This window comes from Vanessa tameamea, chromosome 21, assembly GCF_037043105.1.
Source record: "Vanessa tameamea isolate UH-Manoa-2023 chromosome 21, ilVanTame1 primary haplotype, whole genome shotgun sequence".
Lineage (NCBI taxonomy): Eukaryota > Metazoa > Arthropoda > Insecta > Lepidoptera > Nymphalidae > Vanessa > Vanessa tameamea.
Genome location: NC_087329.1, coordinates 412,563 through 432,553, shown reverse-complemented (window position 1 = coordinate 432,553; position 19,991 = coordinate 412,563). Strand labels below are relative to the sequence as shown.

At 35.1% G+C, this 19,991-nt stretch overlaps 2 protein-coding genes across 2 annotated transcripts; both read left to right on the top strand.

Moving 5' to 3' along the window:
- Positions 1 to 437: 437 nt before the first annotated feature.
- Positions 438 to 5,642, top strand: LOC113395214 (asparagine--tRNA ligase, cytoplasmic). The gene is made up of 10 exons (XM_026632779.2): positions 438 to 585; positions 665 to 1,012; positions 1,628 to 1,848; positions 2,086 to 2,204; positions 2,914 to 3,087; positions 3,162 to 3,290; positions 3,491 to 3,635; positions 4,185 to 4,289; positions 4,653 to 4,863; positions 5,308 to 5,642. Exons 1-10 carry the CDS (start codon positions 558 to 560, stop codon positions 5,490 to 5,492), a joined length of 1,665 nt encoding a protein of 554 aa, XP_026488564.2. The 5' UTR covers positions 438 to 557; the 3' UTR covers positions 5,493 to 5,642.
- A 4,430-nt stretch (positions 5,643 to 10,072) lies between these two features.
- Positions 10,073 to 19,316, top strand: LOC113395247 (lysosomal acid glucosylceramidase-like). The gene is made up of 13 exons (XM_064218334.1): positions 10,073 to 10,160; positions 11,083 to 11,207; positions 11,735 to 11,798; positions 11,866 to 12,001; positions 12,573 to 12,729; positions 13,306 to 13,466; positions 14,012 to 14,132; positions 14,705 to 14,818; positions 15,334 to 15,478; positions 16,310 to 16,389; positions 16,672 to 16,904; positions 17,809 to 17,898; positions 18,949 to 19,316. The coding sequence occupies exons 1-13, from the start codon at positions 10,100 to 10,102 to the stop codon at positions 19,043 to 19,045; spliced, it is 1,584 nt and encodes a 527-aa protein (XP_064074404.1). The 5' UTR covers positions 10,073 to 10,099; the 3' UTR covers positions 19,046 to 19,316.
- Positions 19,317 to 19,991: the final 675 nt, after the last annotated feature.

Here is a 19,991-nt window from a genome sequence, read left to right as displayed (position 1 = left end):
TATAATGCAATTATACACTAAACTAACTGCCATTCCGACTCTGTATAGGTAATGCAAAAGATACATACAAAGTTATTCCTCTCATATACTCCTTATAGTATACCTATAAAATAATATTACACTTGTAATAGTTGAATTATCCAAAGATCTTTTCTGGCTTTTGGCATTCGGTGTCACGGTTACAGTTTATTAATAAAGAAAATTGTATGATATAAATATAATTTATACCCTACAGCACTCAGGAATAATGTAAGTTTTTGTGGCTTTTATTTGTGTTTAAAAAGTAAAAGACAGATGAGTAACATCGAAAATAACTGATGCATCGTGAAGATTTCGTGATTCGCACTTAGTGTGTACTAAGTATCGTTTAATCGAATTATCGATCAACACTATCATTCGTGTCGACTACACTGCAACGGGTTTTATGTCAAGTCAAACTGTCAAAGTCAAAACTCAAAACGTAGTGGTTAATGGCTATCATATTTTATATTCTTTGAAATTTACTACCAAGTAGTTCCTTCTTGCTTAAATTAATTAGTAATTTTAAGTTTAAAATCATGGCAGACATAGAAAAATTAACGATCGGTGAGTACATGATTTTCATTGAAATAACCTAAGAACAATAACATATGCTAGTGACATACTATTAAAATACGTTTTATAGGAGAAATCTATACTTCCGAGAAGACTGGCAGCGATAGTACTGGAGATGGTTCAGCAGAAAATCCATTTAAAACAGTCTTACAAGCCATGCGTCACGCTGGCAAGGAACCGTTTCCGACTATATACGTGGACTCCAAAGACGAAGGAAAACAGTATGACGTAGCTGCAAAATCGCAGTTAAAGAAAATCACTAAGATATGGAGTCGGGAATGCTACAAGGCTGTTGAAAAAGCAAAGGCGGACGATGATAATGTTGAAAAGAGACAGCAAAATTTGGAAGAAGCTAAGAAAATCATCTTGAAAGAGGATCCTTCGTTGCCAAAAGCCACGACTGTGAAAATACTTCATGGTAATATGCTTTTTGTATGATCTGTGATTTATAAAGTCATGAAATACTGCATAAACATTATTGAATAAAAATAGTACTTATATATAATATTCTTGCCATGTTGCATCATCTGCTGGATGCGCTATGTTTATTTTTTAGGTATCAGTAATATTATTACTTGACATTTTTGTAAAGAAATATGTTATAAATGACATTTTTAATTAAATTAATTCATACAAAAGCATGATGTCTGTACTAATATTATAAATGCAGAAGTAACTCTGTCTATCTGTCTGTCTGTTTAGCTTTTACAGGCTAAACACTGATCTGAATTTTATGAAATTTTCTATAAAGCAAACTTGAACCCCAAGGAATATTTAAAACAAGCTTTACAAATACAATGTCGACTTAAGTAACTAAAGATAACATTTTAAATAAAGATAGTAGGCTTCTGGAAAGTACCACTAAGATTTCTTGCTCCCCAGTAAAGGACAACATTGTTAAAAAACTTGTATTGTGACAAACAAACATGAAATTCTATTAAATGTGTTTTCACAAACCTGTCAAGCAACACATTTATGCAATAGTCTTATAAATCTTAATTACCTAACATTGAAATATTTTATCTCTTTTCAGCGGCTGAACATCGTGGTGAAAGAATATGTGTACGTGGTTGGGTCCATCGTCTACGTCGTCAAGGGAAATCGTTAGCCTTTCTTACATTGCGTGACGGCACTGGGTACATGCAATGTGTCTTACATGGCAATCTCTGTCAGACGTATAATGCTTTAGTTCTGTCCACTGAGTCATCGGTCATTCTATATGGGAAACTAGAAGTTGTACCTGAAGGAAAGTCTGTGAGTTAAAGAAAAATCATAATTGTTAAATTATTAAGTTTAAACAATACTATTATATTCAGGTGTAGGTCATTAACTCATTTTTCATCCCCTATATGGGCTAAAACACTTCACTTTATTTTTCCATCTTCAAATCTTGCTAAACCTGTCTTCATAATATAATACGACTCATGCTTTCTCCTACCATTAGAGTATAGTATGGATATCTGAGTAATGTATTTAATATTCTTTCACAAGGCACCGGGAGGTCATGAGCTGACAGTCGATTACTGGGAGCTCATCGGTCTGGCTCCACCCGGTGGTGCTGATGCTATATTGAATGAAGATGCTCTGCCTGACGTTCAGCTCGATAACAGGTAAATATTTGTGTGAATGTTTTAATTGTTATAATTGAATTTTAAATGTTATTGTCATGTTTTATATTTTGTAATATTTTTATATGTAAATTTATATTTTTTTAAATAACTAATTATATTATATTAGTGTGAATGGTGAGCTTAAATAAAAACTAGAACATATTTTATCAATGTGTAAGTTCTATACTAAATGGATTATTCGTTTTTTTAATGTAAATACGTCATAAAGTATCACACTGTATAAACATGTGGTGACCACTATCGACGGGCTGCGAGCGATGCAACTGGCCGTCCCGATCCCACTGTTATATCCAGTTTGTGCCGCGGGAAAGTGGGCGGAGCCAACGGACCGCGGAGCGCCAGTCGGCCCACGGCCGCCGCAGTACACCGCTATTGCTGCCCCGCGTCGAGCCCGTGTCCGCTTTTATCGAGCCCGCTTAATACGCTTTTATTTCGCCTTCCAGTATTTCTTTAAACTTTCCTACGCTTTCAATATCTTCTCTTCTATTTTTTCTCGTGTACCAGCTCACTGTTCTTATTTCTTATTCGAGACTTTTCCAATTACAATAGTTAAACTTGAAGAATATATAATAATTATATAGTCTGTTGAGAGTTTTATTCCGGCACACGATATTAGCAAGCTATAAACACTTAATTTTCTTTCGAGGAGGAAATGGCGCAGATGACTAATAGTAAATCGCACCCGCAGGCACATAATGATCCGCGGCGAGAACACGACGAAGGTGCTGCGTGCGCGCGCGCAGGTGACGCGCGCCTTCCGCGAGCACTTCGCCGGCCGCCTCTACACCGAGGTGGCGCCGCCCACGCTCGTGCAGACGCAGTGCGAGGGCGGCTCCACGCTCTTCAAGTTCGACTATTTCGGGTACGGCGACCGGCGGCGGGCGACCGGCGACCGGCGACCCGGACGCTCCGTAACGGTGTCGGTGTGGTCCGCAGCGAGCAGGCGTACCTGACGCAGAGCTCGCAGCTGTACCTGGAGACGTGCCTGGCGGCGCTGGGCGACGTGTACTGCGTGGCGCAGTCCTACCGCGCCGAGCTGTCGCGCACGCGGCGCCATCTGGCCGAGTGAGTCGCTCCACACGTGCACCCCACGGTAGATCCGGTTCTCGGTAGAATCTACTCCAAAAACCGGTGGTAACTTAACATTTAATCTTGAAAAGTGACGACTAGGTCGGCCCAGAGGCCAAGCCGAGGATGCGTGCAGACCAGCTGGAGCATCGTCAATATCGATCGACCGACTGACTATATTGTACTTTTTATCACAGATACAGTCATGTAGAAGCGGAATGTCCCTTCATCGACTTTAACGATTTGCTGGATAGGATCGAGGATCTCGTCGTCGATGTTGTCGATAGAGTTCTGGCATCGCCTGAAGGACATTTGGTGTACGAACTTAACCCCAATTTCAAGGTAATTTCTGATATTCAAATAATAATAGTTTTATTTGAAATAATCTCCTTATCACAAGTGTAACAACAGTTGCAACAATGATAAAAGATGATTTTAATATTTCATACAGTTTTAATGTCCATGTCCAATTGTGCCCACCATTAAGCAGGCTGTTTGCTACACTGCCTAACTTTAAAAAAAAAAACATGTCATTTAGTTATAAAATATTTTTTTTCCAATGGCTTTAATTACTGACTGTAAATTTAAATGAGGCTCCTCTTCAGGCCACTATAGCCTGACGACTTTGACCTTGATATAAATGACGTCATTGTTCGAGGTTTAAAATAATATATGGCATTAATTATGGATTCGTCAAAGAATTAAAGTGGTTAGAATAGAGTTTAAAGATATAGTAATCCAGAACTGTTTTTAATGTACCATAGTATAGCATATTTATTATGATATCCAATCTATAAGTCGTTTTTCCTTATAACTTTATTAGAAAATCCTATCGAATATGTAAATCTAAGGTTTGTCCCCCCTGTCACAATGGTCATTCTTTATTTTCAGAAACCCGAAAAGCCGTTTAAGCGTATGACGTATGTGGAAGCTATCGAATATCTACGTGCCAACAACATTACTAAAGATGACCAAACTTTCTATGAATTTGGAGAAGTAAGTTTGCCAATACAGTTGTAATACATAACTGCGGTTATACCTAATGTGTGATCTTCAAAATTTAAATATTTTTTTTTAAATATATGCCATATTAATACAACAAAAGATTTTTTGGTCTTAGTGTTAAATGCTTTAGTGTTTTAAATAATTAGGCTATTAGCAAAGGCACAGACAGCTCTGAAGATACATAACAAATAATTAAAAATAAATTCTGCAGCTTTATAAGCTAGACCCTAAACCTATTACAACATTTCAGCTGACATAAATAAATAAACTCAACCTAATAAATCAAAATAAACAGTCTTAACAATTGATAATGTAGAGTCATTGATAAACTTAAGTATATTTTAATTTCCACAGGACATTCCAGAAGGTCCTGAACGGAAGATGACTGATGCCATCGGTGAGCCCATACTTCTCTGCAAATTTCCAGCAGAGATCAAATCTTTCTACATGCTTCGTTGTAAAGATGACAACCGTCTAACTGAATCTGTTGATCTTCTGATGCCGGGTGTTGGGGAAATAGTCGGGGGGTCCATGAGGATGTGGGATCACGAGGAACTGATGGAAGGTATGTATTGTGGAATAATTACTATCAAAGAAATATTTAGTGGGGAACCCATTGGGGCTCATAACAGAAATGCCTGAAATCACAGACCACATGCTTGTACAAATCTGAAGCAGGACTGACCTCCTAGATTCTTTGTACAGCAGTTACAGTAACCATTATGTCTACCACTGTTCATATAAATATATATTTATTTGTATCATACCAATATTATATATATGATGATGGTTCTTGTCGGTAGAATCAACATTCTAAACCGGTGGTCGCTTGATATTAAAATTAATCAAAATACTTGTAAGAGCCAACTTAAATAATTTGTATTTTGATTTATATATATATATATATATATATATATATAAGGTTATGGCAATATGGCTGATAGTATCAGCCATATTTTTGTCACATTAAAAATGTAAATATGATGTTCTGATATAAATTTCGTTTCAGGTTACAAGCGCGAAGGTATCGACCCGGCCCCCTACTACTGGTACACCGACCAGCGCAAATTCGGCTCCGTCCCCCACGGCGGCTACGGGCTCGGCCTGGAACGTTTCCTGTGCTGGCTGCTGAACAGATACCACATCCGAGAAACGTGCCTCTATCCACGTTTCTTGGAAAGATGCACGCCTTAAACGCCATCATTTTTTCGTTAATCATCATAAGTAATTATCATTTAATTCTGTTAAATATTAACTTGATTCCATGTATCTTACAATCAAACTCTTAGTTAAAATTTAAATCTGCCTGCCTGTCTGTTACATTATAAATACTAAACCATTGAAGTGATTAAGGATATAATATATCCCTCGCTCGTGGGTACCGTCGTTCCATTGAAAAAAATTCTTTCAGAACTGAAATTGCAATAATAAAAATTGCCGCTAAAATGTTCTGGGCATATATGAGTCTTGGGAAACAGCGTTTATAATATTTATTAAATTGGAACGTAATTCCACTTACATGGTACAAGTAATATATTTCTATTGAGTAGAGAGAGTTGAATCTTACAGTCAAAGTTTTATTGAGTTAAATTTTAGTTTGAAGTTTTTTTTTTTCTATACTGATTTGTAATGCATTTTTTTATTATTCCAGTGAATAATGTTATCGAATTATTTCATGTTTTAGTCTTACGATTGCATTTACTTAGGGTTTGTACATATATATATTTTATTAATATATATATATTTTAAAAGAAAAGCATGTATTTTGAAAGTAATTCAATTCTACAAACATTTCCATTCTGCTTTTAAATAAAACACAGCGTACATGTCAAGTTGTATAAGGATGTAATCGTTTTGCGGTCGATCGTTAATGCAAGTTTTGTTAATAAGTGAAAATAAAGCTTCGAGAAAAATGTTGTTTTTTTTATTTTATACTGGCTTATGTTTTTGCTTAAATAGTAGTCCGTAATTAGACCCGTAGATGTATGGATAGTTCTGCTTGGCCGTGAAAGATGAAAATAATTTTTATGTAGCAGAGATGAGGATGTTCGGAGTGACGAGGTGATGTATAATAAAAAATGGAGTACGTAAGAGGAAGTAGCGCCAATATCAGAAAAAGTGAAAGGTTATTGTTTGAGTTGGTAAAGCATGAGCGTAGAGGGAGGGTGGGGAAAGTGTGTGAGGAGGCTGATGTGAATTGAGGGGAATGGAAGGAAAACACATGCCGCCGACCCCGATGAGATCACGTCACGGGCAGGGAAAAGAAGACTGGCTAATGTTTTAACCGACAATGACAAAGGAGGTTCTCAACTCGACGCTTAACCTACATATTTTGTAATAAAGTGTCCGACTACGACCCATGAGTTTACTATAATTGTACTTTGGTAAAATTACACCAGAGAGTTATGTCAATATTGTCCGAGTCAACAAAGATGTTTCAACTCAATTGAATAAATGAATGAAACAATGAAATAAATGAACAAGTCTTTGATTTTTAAAATTACTGTATTTTTGTAATTCGGAAAATTGATAAATTACACGTTTTGAAGTTCGAATCTCCTGTGTTTTGAGTGACTTAGGAGGAATGGCCGTGCGTTTAGAGGGATGTCTGCGCGTTTAGAGAAAGGTCCACTTGTTTAGAGAAATATCCGCACGTTTAGATAAATATCCGCGCGCTTAGAGAAATATTCGCGCGTTTAGAGGAATGTCCGCACGTTTAAAGGAATGTCCGTACGTGTAGAGGAATGTCCGTGCGTCTAAAGGAATGTACCCGCATTTAGAGAAATGTCCACACGCTTCAAGGAATGTCCGTGCGTCTAGAGGAATATCTCTGCGCTTAGAGGATTGTCCGTGTATTTAGAATGATATCAACAATATAATTTGACAAAGTATCTATATTGAAAACCAAAATAAAAAAGACATTACTTAAAAGTGTTCTTAAAAAACCTATATAATAATAATTAATCTTATATATTAATTGGGTAAGCCGATTTTTGTCTCAATGATTATGCGACGATAGCTGCATATAAAAAAATGGTTATGGTCTCATTTTTAAAAGCTCCAGCCATAGATGTGCAGAAAAATAAAGAGGACTCTTGATTACAATTCACTAAATTGTTGTTATTTAACGATGATTTACCTAATATTAGAGAGCGGATAAAATTACTGGCCAGTTAGGAATCATTACTTCGGCTGTATATAAAAAAATGAAAAACGTAAACAAAATTACAGAAAATTGTTATCGAGAAAACCTCCAATTCTTTTGAATAAACGCGACATTTTTCGGGGGTCCCACTAGTATGAATATTAAGTTTCTTTGTCTATTTAGACAGCTGCTCGGATCTGTAAACAATTAATAAGTTATTATTCGTGAGTACAATAGGCTTATATTTAGCTAAGCTACCCTTCACCGTACAGCACGGGTAGAATAAGGCTCTTATGTGAAGCGTAAAAGGAAGTTATTTGTTAATTAATTGCTGCTAGTTATTTGTACGGTGTATTTATATGAGTTATATGTATCACTCTCGAAATTAATTAATAATGTTTCTTTTAATTGTTTAAGTTAAGCAATTAATGTAAAACAATACAGTAATGTAAGATAATGTTATAACAATGTTCCCGGTTCCAGCGTATCCAGAAGAGAGCTTAACTTTTCCGCCAATGTTTTTTTTTTTTTTTAATGTAGCCCGCTTCAAAAATCGTAGCGACAACATCCGGCCCCCCTGCAGACACATTTGCCCTCGAATGACGTTTTACTCTTGTATATACAGCTGTAAAAATACAAATAAATTATAAAACACAGTTTTTACTTTTGACTTAAACTTTGATGTAAAATATCGGTTCACGGTCGTTGGTCTCCTACAGCTTGTCTTCCGACAATGGCCTCCTCTAAAGATTTCCATTCGTACCTATCTTTTGCTTTGCGAGACCATATTGGACTCGCTGCTTTTTTAGTATCGTCCTCCCATCTCATAATTTGTCTACCGCAGCTTCTTTTACCATCTCGGAGCTTAACTTTCCGGCCAATGTTTTCTTTTTTTTTTAATTTTGCCCGCTTCAAAAATCATAGCGCCAACAAAAGTTTGAACAGAACAACTCGTCACAGTTTTATCACAATCGGATGAATGTCTTAGAAAACATAGAGAACAAACATACAAACACATATTTATATAGATACGCATATATCCGCGACAGTATTTCTTGTGGAAGCATTTTTAAAACGTCATAATTATTTAATCAAATAATAACAGTTGTTCAATGATTGGTTGTGACTGTTTTTTTTAATCGTAAATATTATTTAATAAAATATTTTTATTAGGGGAAGTATGGACAAAATGACAGGGTGTTTTGTTTTTTAATCATATTTATTTATTTAATGGTATTATATTATCTTAACCGATGATTTCGGGTTCAAACCCAGGCAGGCACCACTGAATTTACATGTGCTTAATTTGTTTATAATTCATCTCGTGCTCGGCGGTGAAGGAAAACATCGTGAGGAAACCTGCATGTGTCTAATTTCAACGAAATTCTGCCACATGTGTATTCCACCAACCCGCATTGGAGCAGCGTGGTGGAATATGCTCCATACGTTCTCCTCAACGGGAGAGGAGGCCTTAGCCCAGCAGTGGGAAATTTACAGGCTGATTATGTTTATTATGTTTTATATATGGTATGACAGGATTTTATATATGCCTGCCGACATGTGATACAGTAGTGGAGACGTAACTAAAACCCGCCAAATCTAATTCTAAATAAGGTGACTATGTCATTTTGTCCGTACTTCCCTTATAATTTAAATATTTTTCATGTTCATTTTTACCTGAACATAAATAATTATGCTAATTGTAAATATTGCATGACCTTGAAGTTTCCACGTGGTGAATACAGGTGTAACTCAATAGAATTAAACAATTTATTTATTTCATATTTTTTGCGTATTATATAAATCACACCTTAAAGAGTTTTTTTTTTTTTTTTTAATATTATTTAGGCTAATGGCTTACCTCATAAGTGAACACCAACCATAGACATCGGCGTTGTAGGAAATATTAACCGATTCTTTCATCGCCCCAGACGCCATATGCTTGAAGAACTGAGATGTTATATTCCTTGTGCCTGTAAATAATTCCCCAACAGCAACATTAATTCCGTTTGAAGTTGATTTGATAAAAAATAGAGCATTGGATATTAAATAAATATAAAATTACACTATACTTAGTATACCTTAGGGTTTTGATCAAAAAGATAAAAAAATAATTTATATTTATACATTTTTTTATATCAATATTTGTTATGCCGAAGGATTTTGGAAGTTCCATGCCAAACCCGATCTATCTCTGTATTTAATGGCTTCGTCCCAAGAATATGACCTGATCGTTATAAGTTCGGCTGGTAAGAAAACCTTACTAACGTTCTGAAAGGAGATATTTTATTGTAGGTTCTGAAGGGAAATCTGCCACATTTCATAAATGGAAACTTCTCAATAATAAATGGTACTGTTTGCCCAATGTTGGGACGTCTCATGGCCATTACCTTTACGGGTGGAGAGATCACTTGGTTCGATGCTAATGTATATCAGCAAAATGAATTTTACCCACGTGAAGTCGGGACAGCTAGCACTTTTAATAAAAGTAAATATATTAGAAGTCGAATTTAATAAAAATAATACATTTATACAGCCTGTACATAAAATTATAGGTATTTATTCATTTGTATATCTATAATATACACAATTTCTATAATTTACTTCTGAGTTAACATTGGCACGGTTGAGTTGTAGCTCATCATTGTTCACCACGATGAAACATTTCCGGAAGTTAAAAATCCTTTTATCATTATTTGTGTTATCAGTGCATGCTGGTAAGTATTACTTTATCTTAAGTTATTAAATTGTTAACGTTCTGAATTATTAAGACGTTTATAGTTTTTTTTAATAAGGAAATAATATATTTATAGCTAGATTACTGTTGTATGATAATCTTTTGTGAAAAACCTTCTTGGTTTGAATTTCATGTCAAAATTTCTTAGTGGATTTTGCGCTCACATAAACAAAACATCTATCTTTTTATAGATATAAATAGAGAAAAGTCTCTGTATATAAAATGGATTATATAGATAATTATAATAGAATCGGCGATGTCCGTGTATAAAAATGAATAAATGTAAACTTATTATACGAAAGTTTCGGACTAAGAAGATTCCGCAGATATTTAATATGACCATAGACAGAGCCGTGTCAAGCTATGCTGGGGCCCTTAGGCACCCATGAATTTGGGGCCCTTTTGGTAGATATTTACTATCATGTACAAATAATTTGCTTATAGCCAGGCCTTAAGTATAGTTTCAAATAAACGGTGAGGTACTTTTCGTAAATTCGTAGGAATCTGATTGGTTGTACAATCTTATGACTATAGTATATCTCTTTCTATCATGAAGAGTACGTCTATAGCTTTCAACTTTTAATATCGACTATCGTCACTAGCCTTTTGATAAACATGTTAGTTATTTCTTACAAATATGACAATTACGAAAATATAATGTATAGCAGTCGACGTGAGCATAAACGTGTGAAACAAATTGTTGGTTCTTCGGGGCCCTCTCCGATGGGGTCCCTGGGCACATGCCCAGTGTGCCCTATGGTAAAGACGGTAATGACCACACATGTGCTTCAAAGTGCCTGCAAAGACTTAAGACCCCGAAGTCCTTGAATATCAAGTCATAGAAAACTAAATATTTTTTGTTTAACAATTATATTGTATTTTTTTAATTATAATATGAATAGATCTTCCTTGCGCACCCAGACAATACGAGGAGACAGTAGTATGCGTCTGCAACACTACCTACTGTGATACAGTCACTAGAGAAATTCCGGACGATGGAAACTATATAGTGTACACGTCATCTAAGGTAAGCATTTTTATTTATATATTAGCGATGGTGACTTATTGCCTTACCTTATATCAGTAAGTCATAACTTATCAAAACAATATGAAAGATTATGAGACAAAATATATTTTTTTTTAAATATCTATCACTTTTAGGATATATATTTTTTTAAACATATTTTCACATATGGAAGAACTTTATAATTTGATTTTTTTTTATTTCCGATACACAACAAATTTGGTCTTGGTGTTTGAAATTTTGAGAATTACGTTTTAAAAGATGTTCAAGTACAAGAGCATCGATAAAATTAATTTTCTGTATAAATACTATTTCATTGAATATCGTGCCGTCAGCCTGTTTTATTATAAATTTTACTGTTATGTTTTATTATTAGTGATAATACTTGATATCGATGACCTAAGTGCACGATGTTGTCGACGTTTTCAACATAAATAAATGAATCCAGTACTCCTGTAATCCTGAACATTATTAGGCTGAACAAGGTTAGGTTTATTTTAACTAATAATAGTTTTACTCTTTTGTTTCAGTCGGGTAAAAGGTTTAGTAAAAGCTATGGTTTCACGCAAGAACAATCTTATACGAGTGACAATGGTAAATATAACTATGAAATATTTTATTTCTAATTGATCTTACAGTAATCGTGAACTTAATTTTATAGAATCCTTCGATTTGGTCCTGGACGTCCAACCAGAAAAAATGTATCAGACAATTGAAGGTTTCGGCGGGGCGGTGACGGATTCTGCAGGAATAAATTGGAAGAGCTTACCGCCTGCGGCACAACAGCATCTAATCGAGTAAATGGGACATGGTCGATTTTGGTCGACCAATTTGTTGCTCTAACATTAAAAAAAAATCGTGAATTAAGAAAAGTTCAATCAAATTTTACAGTTATGTTTTGATTGATGAATCTGTTCAGGCAATTAAATCCCGTTTCGTTTTGCAGTTGATCGATTAAAATGGACTAGTGTGTAAAAAGTACAGTTATCATATCATAATTAACCATTTAAATATCCAATAATAATTGCTGTAGTTAGCTTGGTTAGTGTATATGGCAATTGTGGCGATATACACTACTTCCAAAAAAAAAAATTTTAAGAGGCCTACTGGGACTTTCACCGGTTTTCTAAGAACTGACCATCATCGGCAAGGCGCTCCATAAGGTGCGGTGACCAGGTTTCTGGCACCCCTGAGTTAAGCCACCGCATCTAACTGTGAGATTATCCATCGGAATAGAAATGTGCATTCTGCACAGTCATGGACTTTGTATACCAATAACAGTTATCGAGAAGAGAGAGACAAGAAAGACATGATGTTTATATAATTATTTAAATAATTGCCAAAATGTTTTTTTTTTTTTGCCCTAAGCTCGTATTGCAGTGAAGACGGATTGGAATATTCAATGATTCGCGTCCCTAACACTTCGTCGGATTTCTCCACGCGCCCATACGCTTACAATGAATACCCAATTAACGACACAAAATTAACCAACTTTACTTTAGCCCCGGAAGACGTCTTATACAAGGTAATTACATTATTTTAAGATTCCAATTAATAAATATAAATGTTATCTTGAAAATCCATATCTATCCCAATATTTTAAGTGCGAAAGTAGCTCTGTCTGCTACGGTTTCACGGGCAAACTACTGAACCGAATTTGACCTGAACCCCAAGAAAGGATATCAACTATTATAGGTATATATATATATATATATATATATATATATATATATATATATATATATATATATACCGAAAATATAAGGCCCAACCATAACAGGCAAGCGAAGCCATAGATGAAAATCAGTTATATTTCATATTATAATAACGGATGTTAAAGTGGATTGGTTTTAAATAAATTAAAGTGTATTTTATTATCATACGTAGGTATGTACTTTTATTGTGTTTTATTTAGAAGAACGTTAAAGTAACGCCCTGATTTCCCCTTTTCCATCATCTATGTATAAATCTCTCTATCTACCTTTCATGGAATAATCTGCCGTTTTTAACAATTATAAGTGCGACTTTAGATATGATACATCAGATATTAAGTCTGCTGTACTGTTGGTAACGATAAATTCATCAGAAAATTTCCCTCAAGGTCCCCATGATCCATGCTTGTATGAAAGCAGCAAAAGTCGATGTGGAAGTCGTTACAGCGAGTTGGGCACCTCCTACTTGGATGGTTATAAAGGAACAGAATTCAGGGTTCCAATATGTTAATGAAGATTATTATCAGGCATACGCTGACTATCAGTGCAAGTAAGTACTACTACTTACTTACAAGATTTTTTTGTAATAATGTTGATGAAGCATTGGTATAACTTCTTTTTATATACTGTATTAAATATAATTCAATAAAATATATTGATTATTTATTTATTTCGCGAAGTTAAACGTATTGATACCATAGTATCATAGGGACTTATTAAAAAACTTAAGTTATTAAATATTATATCAAGACAGTGATGTGTATTTTAACGAAAATAAAGGCGTGCTCTCGGCACAGGTCACAAAACGCGTTTATTTCCAATCAAATTCGGGCACAATTACCATTACCAAGGAAATAATTGATAGGTAGACAATTTTTGTAGATCAGTGTTGCATCAATGTGTATTGTACAGTCAGTAAGTTAATAGTTAATGGGCTGATAACACAAATAAACGCCATCGTTTCTATAGCCGGTTCCTTTTAAGTCAGATTATTTTATTTCCTGACAGTATTTTTCGATTGACAATAAAGAAGAAATTGTATATAATTATAATTAATGAAGATATTTCAATTTGAATTTTCATTATTTATTTTAGATTCGCCGAGCTTTACAACCAACAAGGTATAAAAATATGGGGACTGTCAGCTGCAAATGAACCGCTGCTTCCCTTTTTATTGGAAGTCAAAGGAACCCAGATATGGACTAAAAATAAAATGGTACCAACGTCTGTCAATTTCAATAAAAGTTATAGATAGACTTAAATAAACAAACTTAAGTAGCATCAAGTAATTATTATATTACTGCTTGCGCTCTTAAGGAAAAGATTTGGACTTTATTCCGCCTCGTTAATCCAATGCGAATTCGTTGTCATGTGGCAGTATATCTTCTGTGAATGAAATAAAATCTGCCATCTGGTGGTAAGTCGTCACCATCTTCCATATATATTTGTGCCGAAAGAAATTCTTCAAAACACCAATAAGCCATTGATAACTAAGATGTCATGTCCCTTGTGCTCGTAGTAACACCGACTCACTCACCCTTAAACTGGAACACAACAATGCTGCTCTATAGAAGAATATGCCACGAGTCGGTCGGTACCTTCCTTTATTACAAAGTAATATTTTTCTCTCATCCGAGCATGAAATTAAATATGAAAACATATAAAATTCAGTAGTGCGGGTTTGAATCTGTAGTATAATATAAAGATTTATGTTTGTTATTGGGGTATCTTGGCTCATATAATTTTGCTACGAATCAAACGATTAAATTGTAACTGTTGATTTTTCAGGCGAAATTTTTAAAAAACAATTTAGGGCCTACAATTCGAAACTGTTCAGTTCAAGACATCCGGATAATGGCTGCAGATGATCAAAGATACACTCTAGTACCTTTTTTTGAATCTGTAAGTACATTATTATCTATATAATATGGAGCCGAAGAGTTTGTTTATTTGAACGAATTAATTCCAGAGTGTACCGGATCAATATGAATTTTTTTTTTGCATTAGCGCGATCCCTTACCGGAAACATTCGCCTGCAATGTAACAGCCTAAGGTTCGATTTTGAGCATTCGCCTGCAGTCGAGTCATTTGTTGCGAAAATTTCGGACAATTTGTATCATTACAGGTTACGGACGGTAACGATAAGTTCTTGTCACACACTTTTGTAATGCTCGAATCTGAACTGCGCAATGGAATAGACCCGACGAGGAACCGCCTTTAAATAGTTTATTAATTGAATAAAGTTACAGTCTTTATAAAATCACGCTGTGACTCACAGGGTGACGAATATCACAGCTAGTTTAAATAATCAAATAGATAGTATTAAGAGAGTCAAACTGGCCAATGATAATGCACACTGCACACACATTGCAATTAAGGTGTTATATTCCTGGTGCGTTGTTGTACAAATGTTTCAGATAGTAGAAGATGACGAAATTCTGAAGTACATAGATGGGATAGCGGTCCATTACTATTTCGATGAAAGTACGCCTCCTGCTATACTAGCAAGAATCAGTAAGAACTATCCGGACAAATTTATCCTATCCACCGAAGCGTGCGTAGGTATTGATATCTTATATTTTTGACATTTCATTTCTCGAATTTAATATCCAAACATCGTTTCTCGTTATTATAAAAAAAATATCTAAAAGATAAATTAAACATTGGATGTTATTTATCACTTACTACTTTCCACTCGCGCCATCTCTTACCTATGAGGGGGAGGGCAGGTGTTTTGTGGCGAATGTCATTTTCTACCCCTGAAATCGTATATACAAAATTTCCTCATGATCGATGATGTAAACGTAAATATTAGTTAGGATTACGCTACACCAATGAGACTAAACTTCTCGACGGGTTTTGTATATATTTAGTTTTTTTATATAGGTAGGTAGACAGGCAAATTCTTCAACTTGATGGTAAGTGGTCACCGTCGCCCTAGGCAATGGCGCTATAAGAAATATTAAATATTCCTTACATCACCAGTGCGCGACTAATTTTGGGAGTTAAGATGTTATGTCACTTGTGCCTGTAGTTACACTGGCTCACTCACCCTTCAAACCGAAAAACAACAATACTGAGTACCGTTGTTTGGCGATAAAATATCTGATGAGTGGGTGGTTCTACCCAGACGGGCTTTCACAAAGTTCTACCACCAAACATGTTTAAAGTTTGTTAGGAAAATAACATTATGTATTAAAGTAGACTGAATGCATTAAGTAAAAAGTAATAAAATTGTCTAGGTCCAAATATGATGTTCTTAGATTAGGTCCCAAGACTTTGTTAGAGCAGGGTCTCTGCTGGAGGACTCTGCAGGTTCAATCAGTATACAGTGTCATTAGTAACAAAACAAGAATCCAATATTGTTAAAACACGGAACTCTAATACTTCTAGGATTCAAACTGACTGATATTCCTAAAGTAGACTTGGGGTCGTGGAAAAGAGCCAAAGTATACATCAAGGACATCCTTGAGGTAATTATGCATTTATTATTACTTGCTCTTACAGTGAACTACTTTCAGACTAGAAGCTATGGCTACTGTCTCATTTGTGAGATCTTTAAACCTTTGTAAGGTCGCTGGATCAATGAGGCATTTAATCCTCAAATCAGTCGAGACCGAAAACGGAATCTTTTATATTTTAGAAAGGTTATATGTTGTAATATTCGAGGAACAAAAGTTTGTTTGCATCAGCTCTGACTTGAAAGTCATGGATAAGTCAGTACATGTATGTATATCTTCGGAATTATTTTTCAGAACCTGAACTACAACATAATAGGGTGGATAGATTGGAATATGTGCCTCAACAAGGAGGGTGGCCCGACGTGGCTCAAGAATTACGTCGACTCCCCCATCATAGTGGACGCCCAGAACGAGGAGTTCCTTAAACAGCCGACCTTCTATGCGATGGGTCATTTCTCCAAATTTATACCGAGAGGTTCTAGACGAATAGAAGTTTCGAAAATAATCCCGACAGAGGAATTGGACGTGTAAGTAACCAGTAAGGAACCAGTTATTCGGATCGTATTCCCAATAAAACTATGTAACACATAATTAACAAAACGAACTAAAATACTTAATAATACATACGGAAAATGATTACATTAAACATAACCGTGATAAAAAGTCAAATTATAGTTTACTATCAGTTATGTATCACGTAACACTAATCAAATATAGTACGGCCAACTAGCAAATAGCTCGTGTTCCAGTTAAAGTCTGAGTGAGTCAGTGTAACTACAGGTACAAGGGACATAAGATCTTATTAGGGGTGGTGATAGGTGGCACTTTTCCCATCTGCTTACCTCTTTGATTAGTTATTAATATTATATCTAGATAGTATCGAACTACAAAACATTTAAAACAACCGTAACTTTATTATCTTGGTGTGCGTAACAGCTGAGCTTGAAACTCTTCAAGCGACTACTATTTCACTAGCGTGCGTGTACTTATTGGCCAACTGTTGACTACTTTTTCAATGCGTTCTTAACTTTGTCATGGAAATAATCTTAACAGCCTATTCCAATGGAAGTAGGAAAAAAGATAAACAAACTTTAGATTAACGTATTTCATGCGATTTGCTAATAACTCAGCTATGTTGTGCACTACTGAGAGTTTATTATGAATATATAATTACACTTAACTACCTAGGTATATCCACTTGAATTTTACTAACAAAATTCCGATAACAATTTCGTCGACGTTCAAATCGCCATTTTTTCGCAAATGCATAGTGAATATCACGGATTAATCAAGCTCTCGACCAATGATGTCGTGTCCATTTGCTGTCAAATGTTGTTTAATTGGCTTTATTCCTCTGATGGTTGGATAAGGCTTTGGGTGGTACGCCATTATAGTCAATGTCGCAAATCACAATGCTGAATTATTTTACAGGCAAGAACTCCAAGCGTTGGACCAAAGCTACTACGATTCTGTTGCCTTCCTGACACCAACCGACACAATCGTTGTTGTCATCCACAACGAGTAAGTTATATACATACATAAGGCGCGACTATTTAATCTAGCGGTTAGTTTATAGGCCTGCAGATCCCGAGGTTCAGGGTTCAGTCGAGTGGGGCTAATTAAAAATATCGGGTAATGTAATCCACGCTATATCATTTTCAAAATTGTTTAATACGTCTATAAAAAGGCGTGACTGTCAATCAATGTGTAAACGATTGTTAAGCTGTCATCTGACGATGGAACGAAGACGCTTACTCGTCTAACCCTCGAACATCGATGTCATGGATTATAAGTATTATTGTACGGATGTTATAAGAAGTCTCAGTAAGCCCTTATCTTGCACCGAGCCCTAAGCCCTGTACACATCAAAGAAAACCGATTAAAAGAAAAATACAATAAAACAACCGTAACAATCCATGTATAAATTAATTATTTAATTATAGGTATAGTATATGATTTTAATTAGAAAGCTTTTCTTACTTCAAAGGCGTAACTGACAGAGTCGTTGTTTTTGTCAAAAGTAAGGGTTCATTCCACAATTACCTCACTATGGTACAATTTTCAGACTTAAAAAGAAAGTTCGTGGTTGGGCTTTGTGCAAGCCCGTCGGGGTAGGTATCATCATCATTCTCATCCTCCTGCCCTTATCCCAATTTTACTTGGGGTCGGCGCAGCATGTCTTCTTCTTCCATACTTCGCTGTCAGACGTCATCTCACAAGTGACATTCTTTCTAACCATATCGTCTTTCACACAATCCATAGGGGTAGGTATCATCTACTCTTTAAAAATTCTACCGCCAAGCAGTAATACTTAGTATTATTGTCTTCCAATTTGAAAGTTAAGTGAACCAGTGTAACTACGGGACATAGCATTCCCAAGGTCGGTGGCACATTGGTTATTGGAACAATTATTAAGATTTCTTACATCACCAATGTTTGCTAGGCCGTGGTGACCCACTTGCCAGTTCGCCTACTATAGGACATAAAAAATAACAGCAAATACCATTGCAACGTTTTATTAAATAACACAATTGGTAATTTTTGTTAAACATAGATTTATTTTCTACACAGGGCAGCAAACACGAAATCAGCTAATATTCGCGTTGGGCAGCAAGAATTCTTCGTCAAGTTGGATGCAGAGTCCGTCACAACAATCGAAGTTGCATAATTAGATTGATCTTTGTAAATTGTTATCAATTGTATGTATATTTTAATGTATATTATGTTGGGGAGATATGAGTTCAAGGTTATTTAAAACAACTCTTAAGCTTGTTAATATTTTAGATTACTGGCAACATTCAAGAACGCCATTTTGAATTGAGAACAATTCTACTAAATTACAACTGACACCGCTTATTAGAATAACTTGTTCAAGGAAGCACTTTATCTTTTACAATAATATATCAATTTTCAACCGAAATTGTAAAATGGGTAGAACACTGAACACTCTTAACCGAAGGTGAAGTATGACGTCATCTGCTCGATATATGTGCATCCAATCCGCATGGAAGCAGCGTGTTCGCCTTTGCCCAAAAGCGGAACTCCAATCATAACTTCGACTTGGCTTTCATGAATGACAAACGTATGTTTAAAAAATTAAGACGACCTCGATTAAGGTATCCCGTTCGATCTTGGAGTCCAGCCTATACTTTCCGTAGTAAAAATTACCCCCACATACATAATAAGTAATTCTGCCTATTATAGTGTAATGTATTATTAAATACCTTTTAAAATTATATTAATTAAATAACAATTAAATTTGAATTTTGGAATTGGTTGGATTAATAACCCAGATATACGTCTAAATTTAATAACAACTTAAAGGTACATTTTATCGTCAAAGAAGTTCTATAATAATAACTGATAAAGTCGTTGGTTTAAACGTTACGAGCGTTAAAGTATAAATACTAAAATATCAAGTACGATAACAATAACTTTGTTATAAAAATGTGACACCTCTTTGTAAATTGAAAGAATAACTGAAAAAAAAAGTAATATATGGAATAAAATAAATAAAAACGTAGAATTTAATAAAGAAAATAAATTACACAGAGTAATAACGTAACAGATACACGGTACAAGTAATCAGATTGTGGTGACAGCGATCGCAGCAC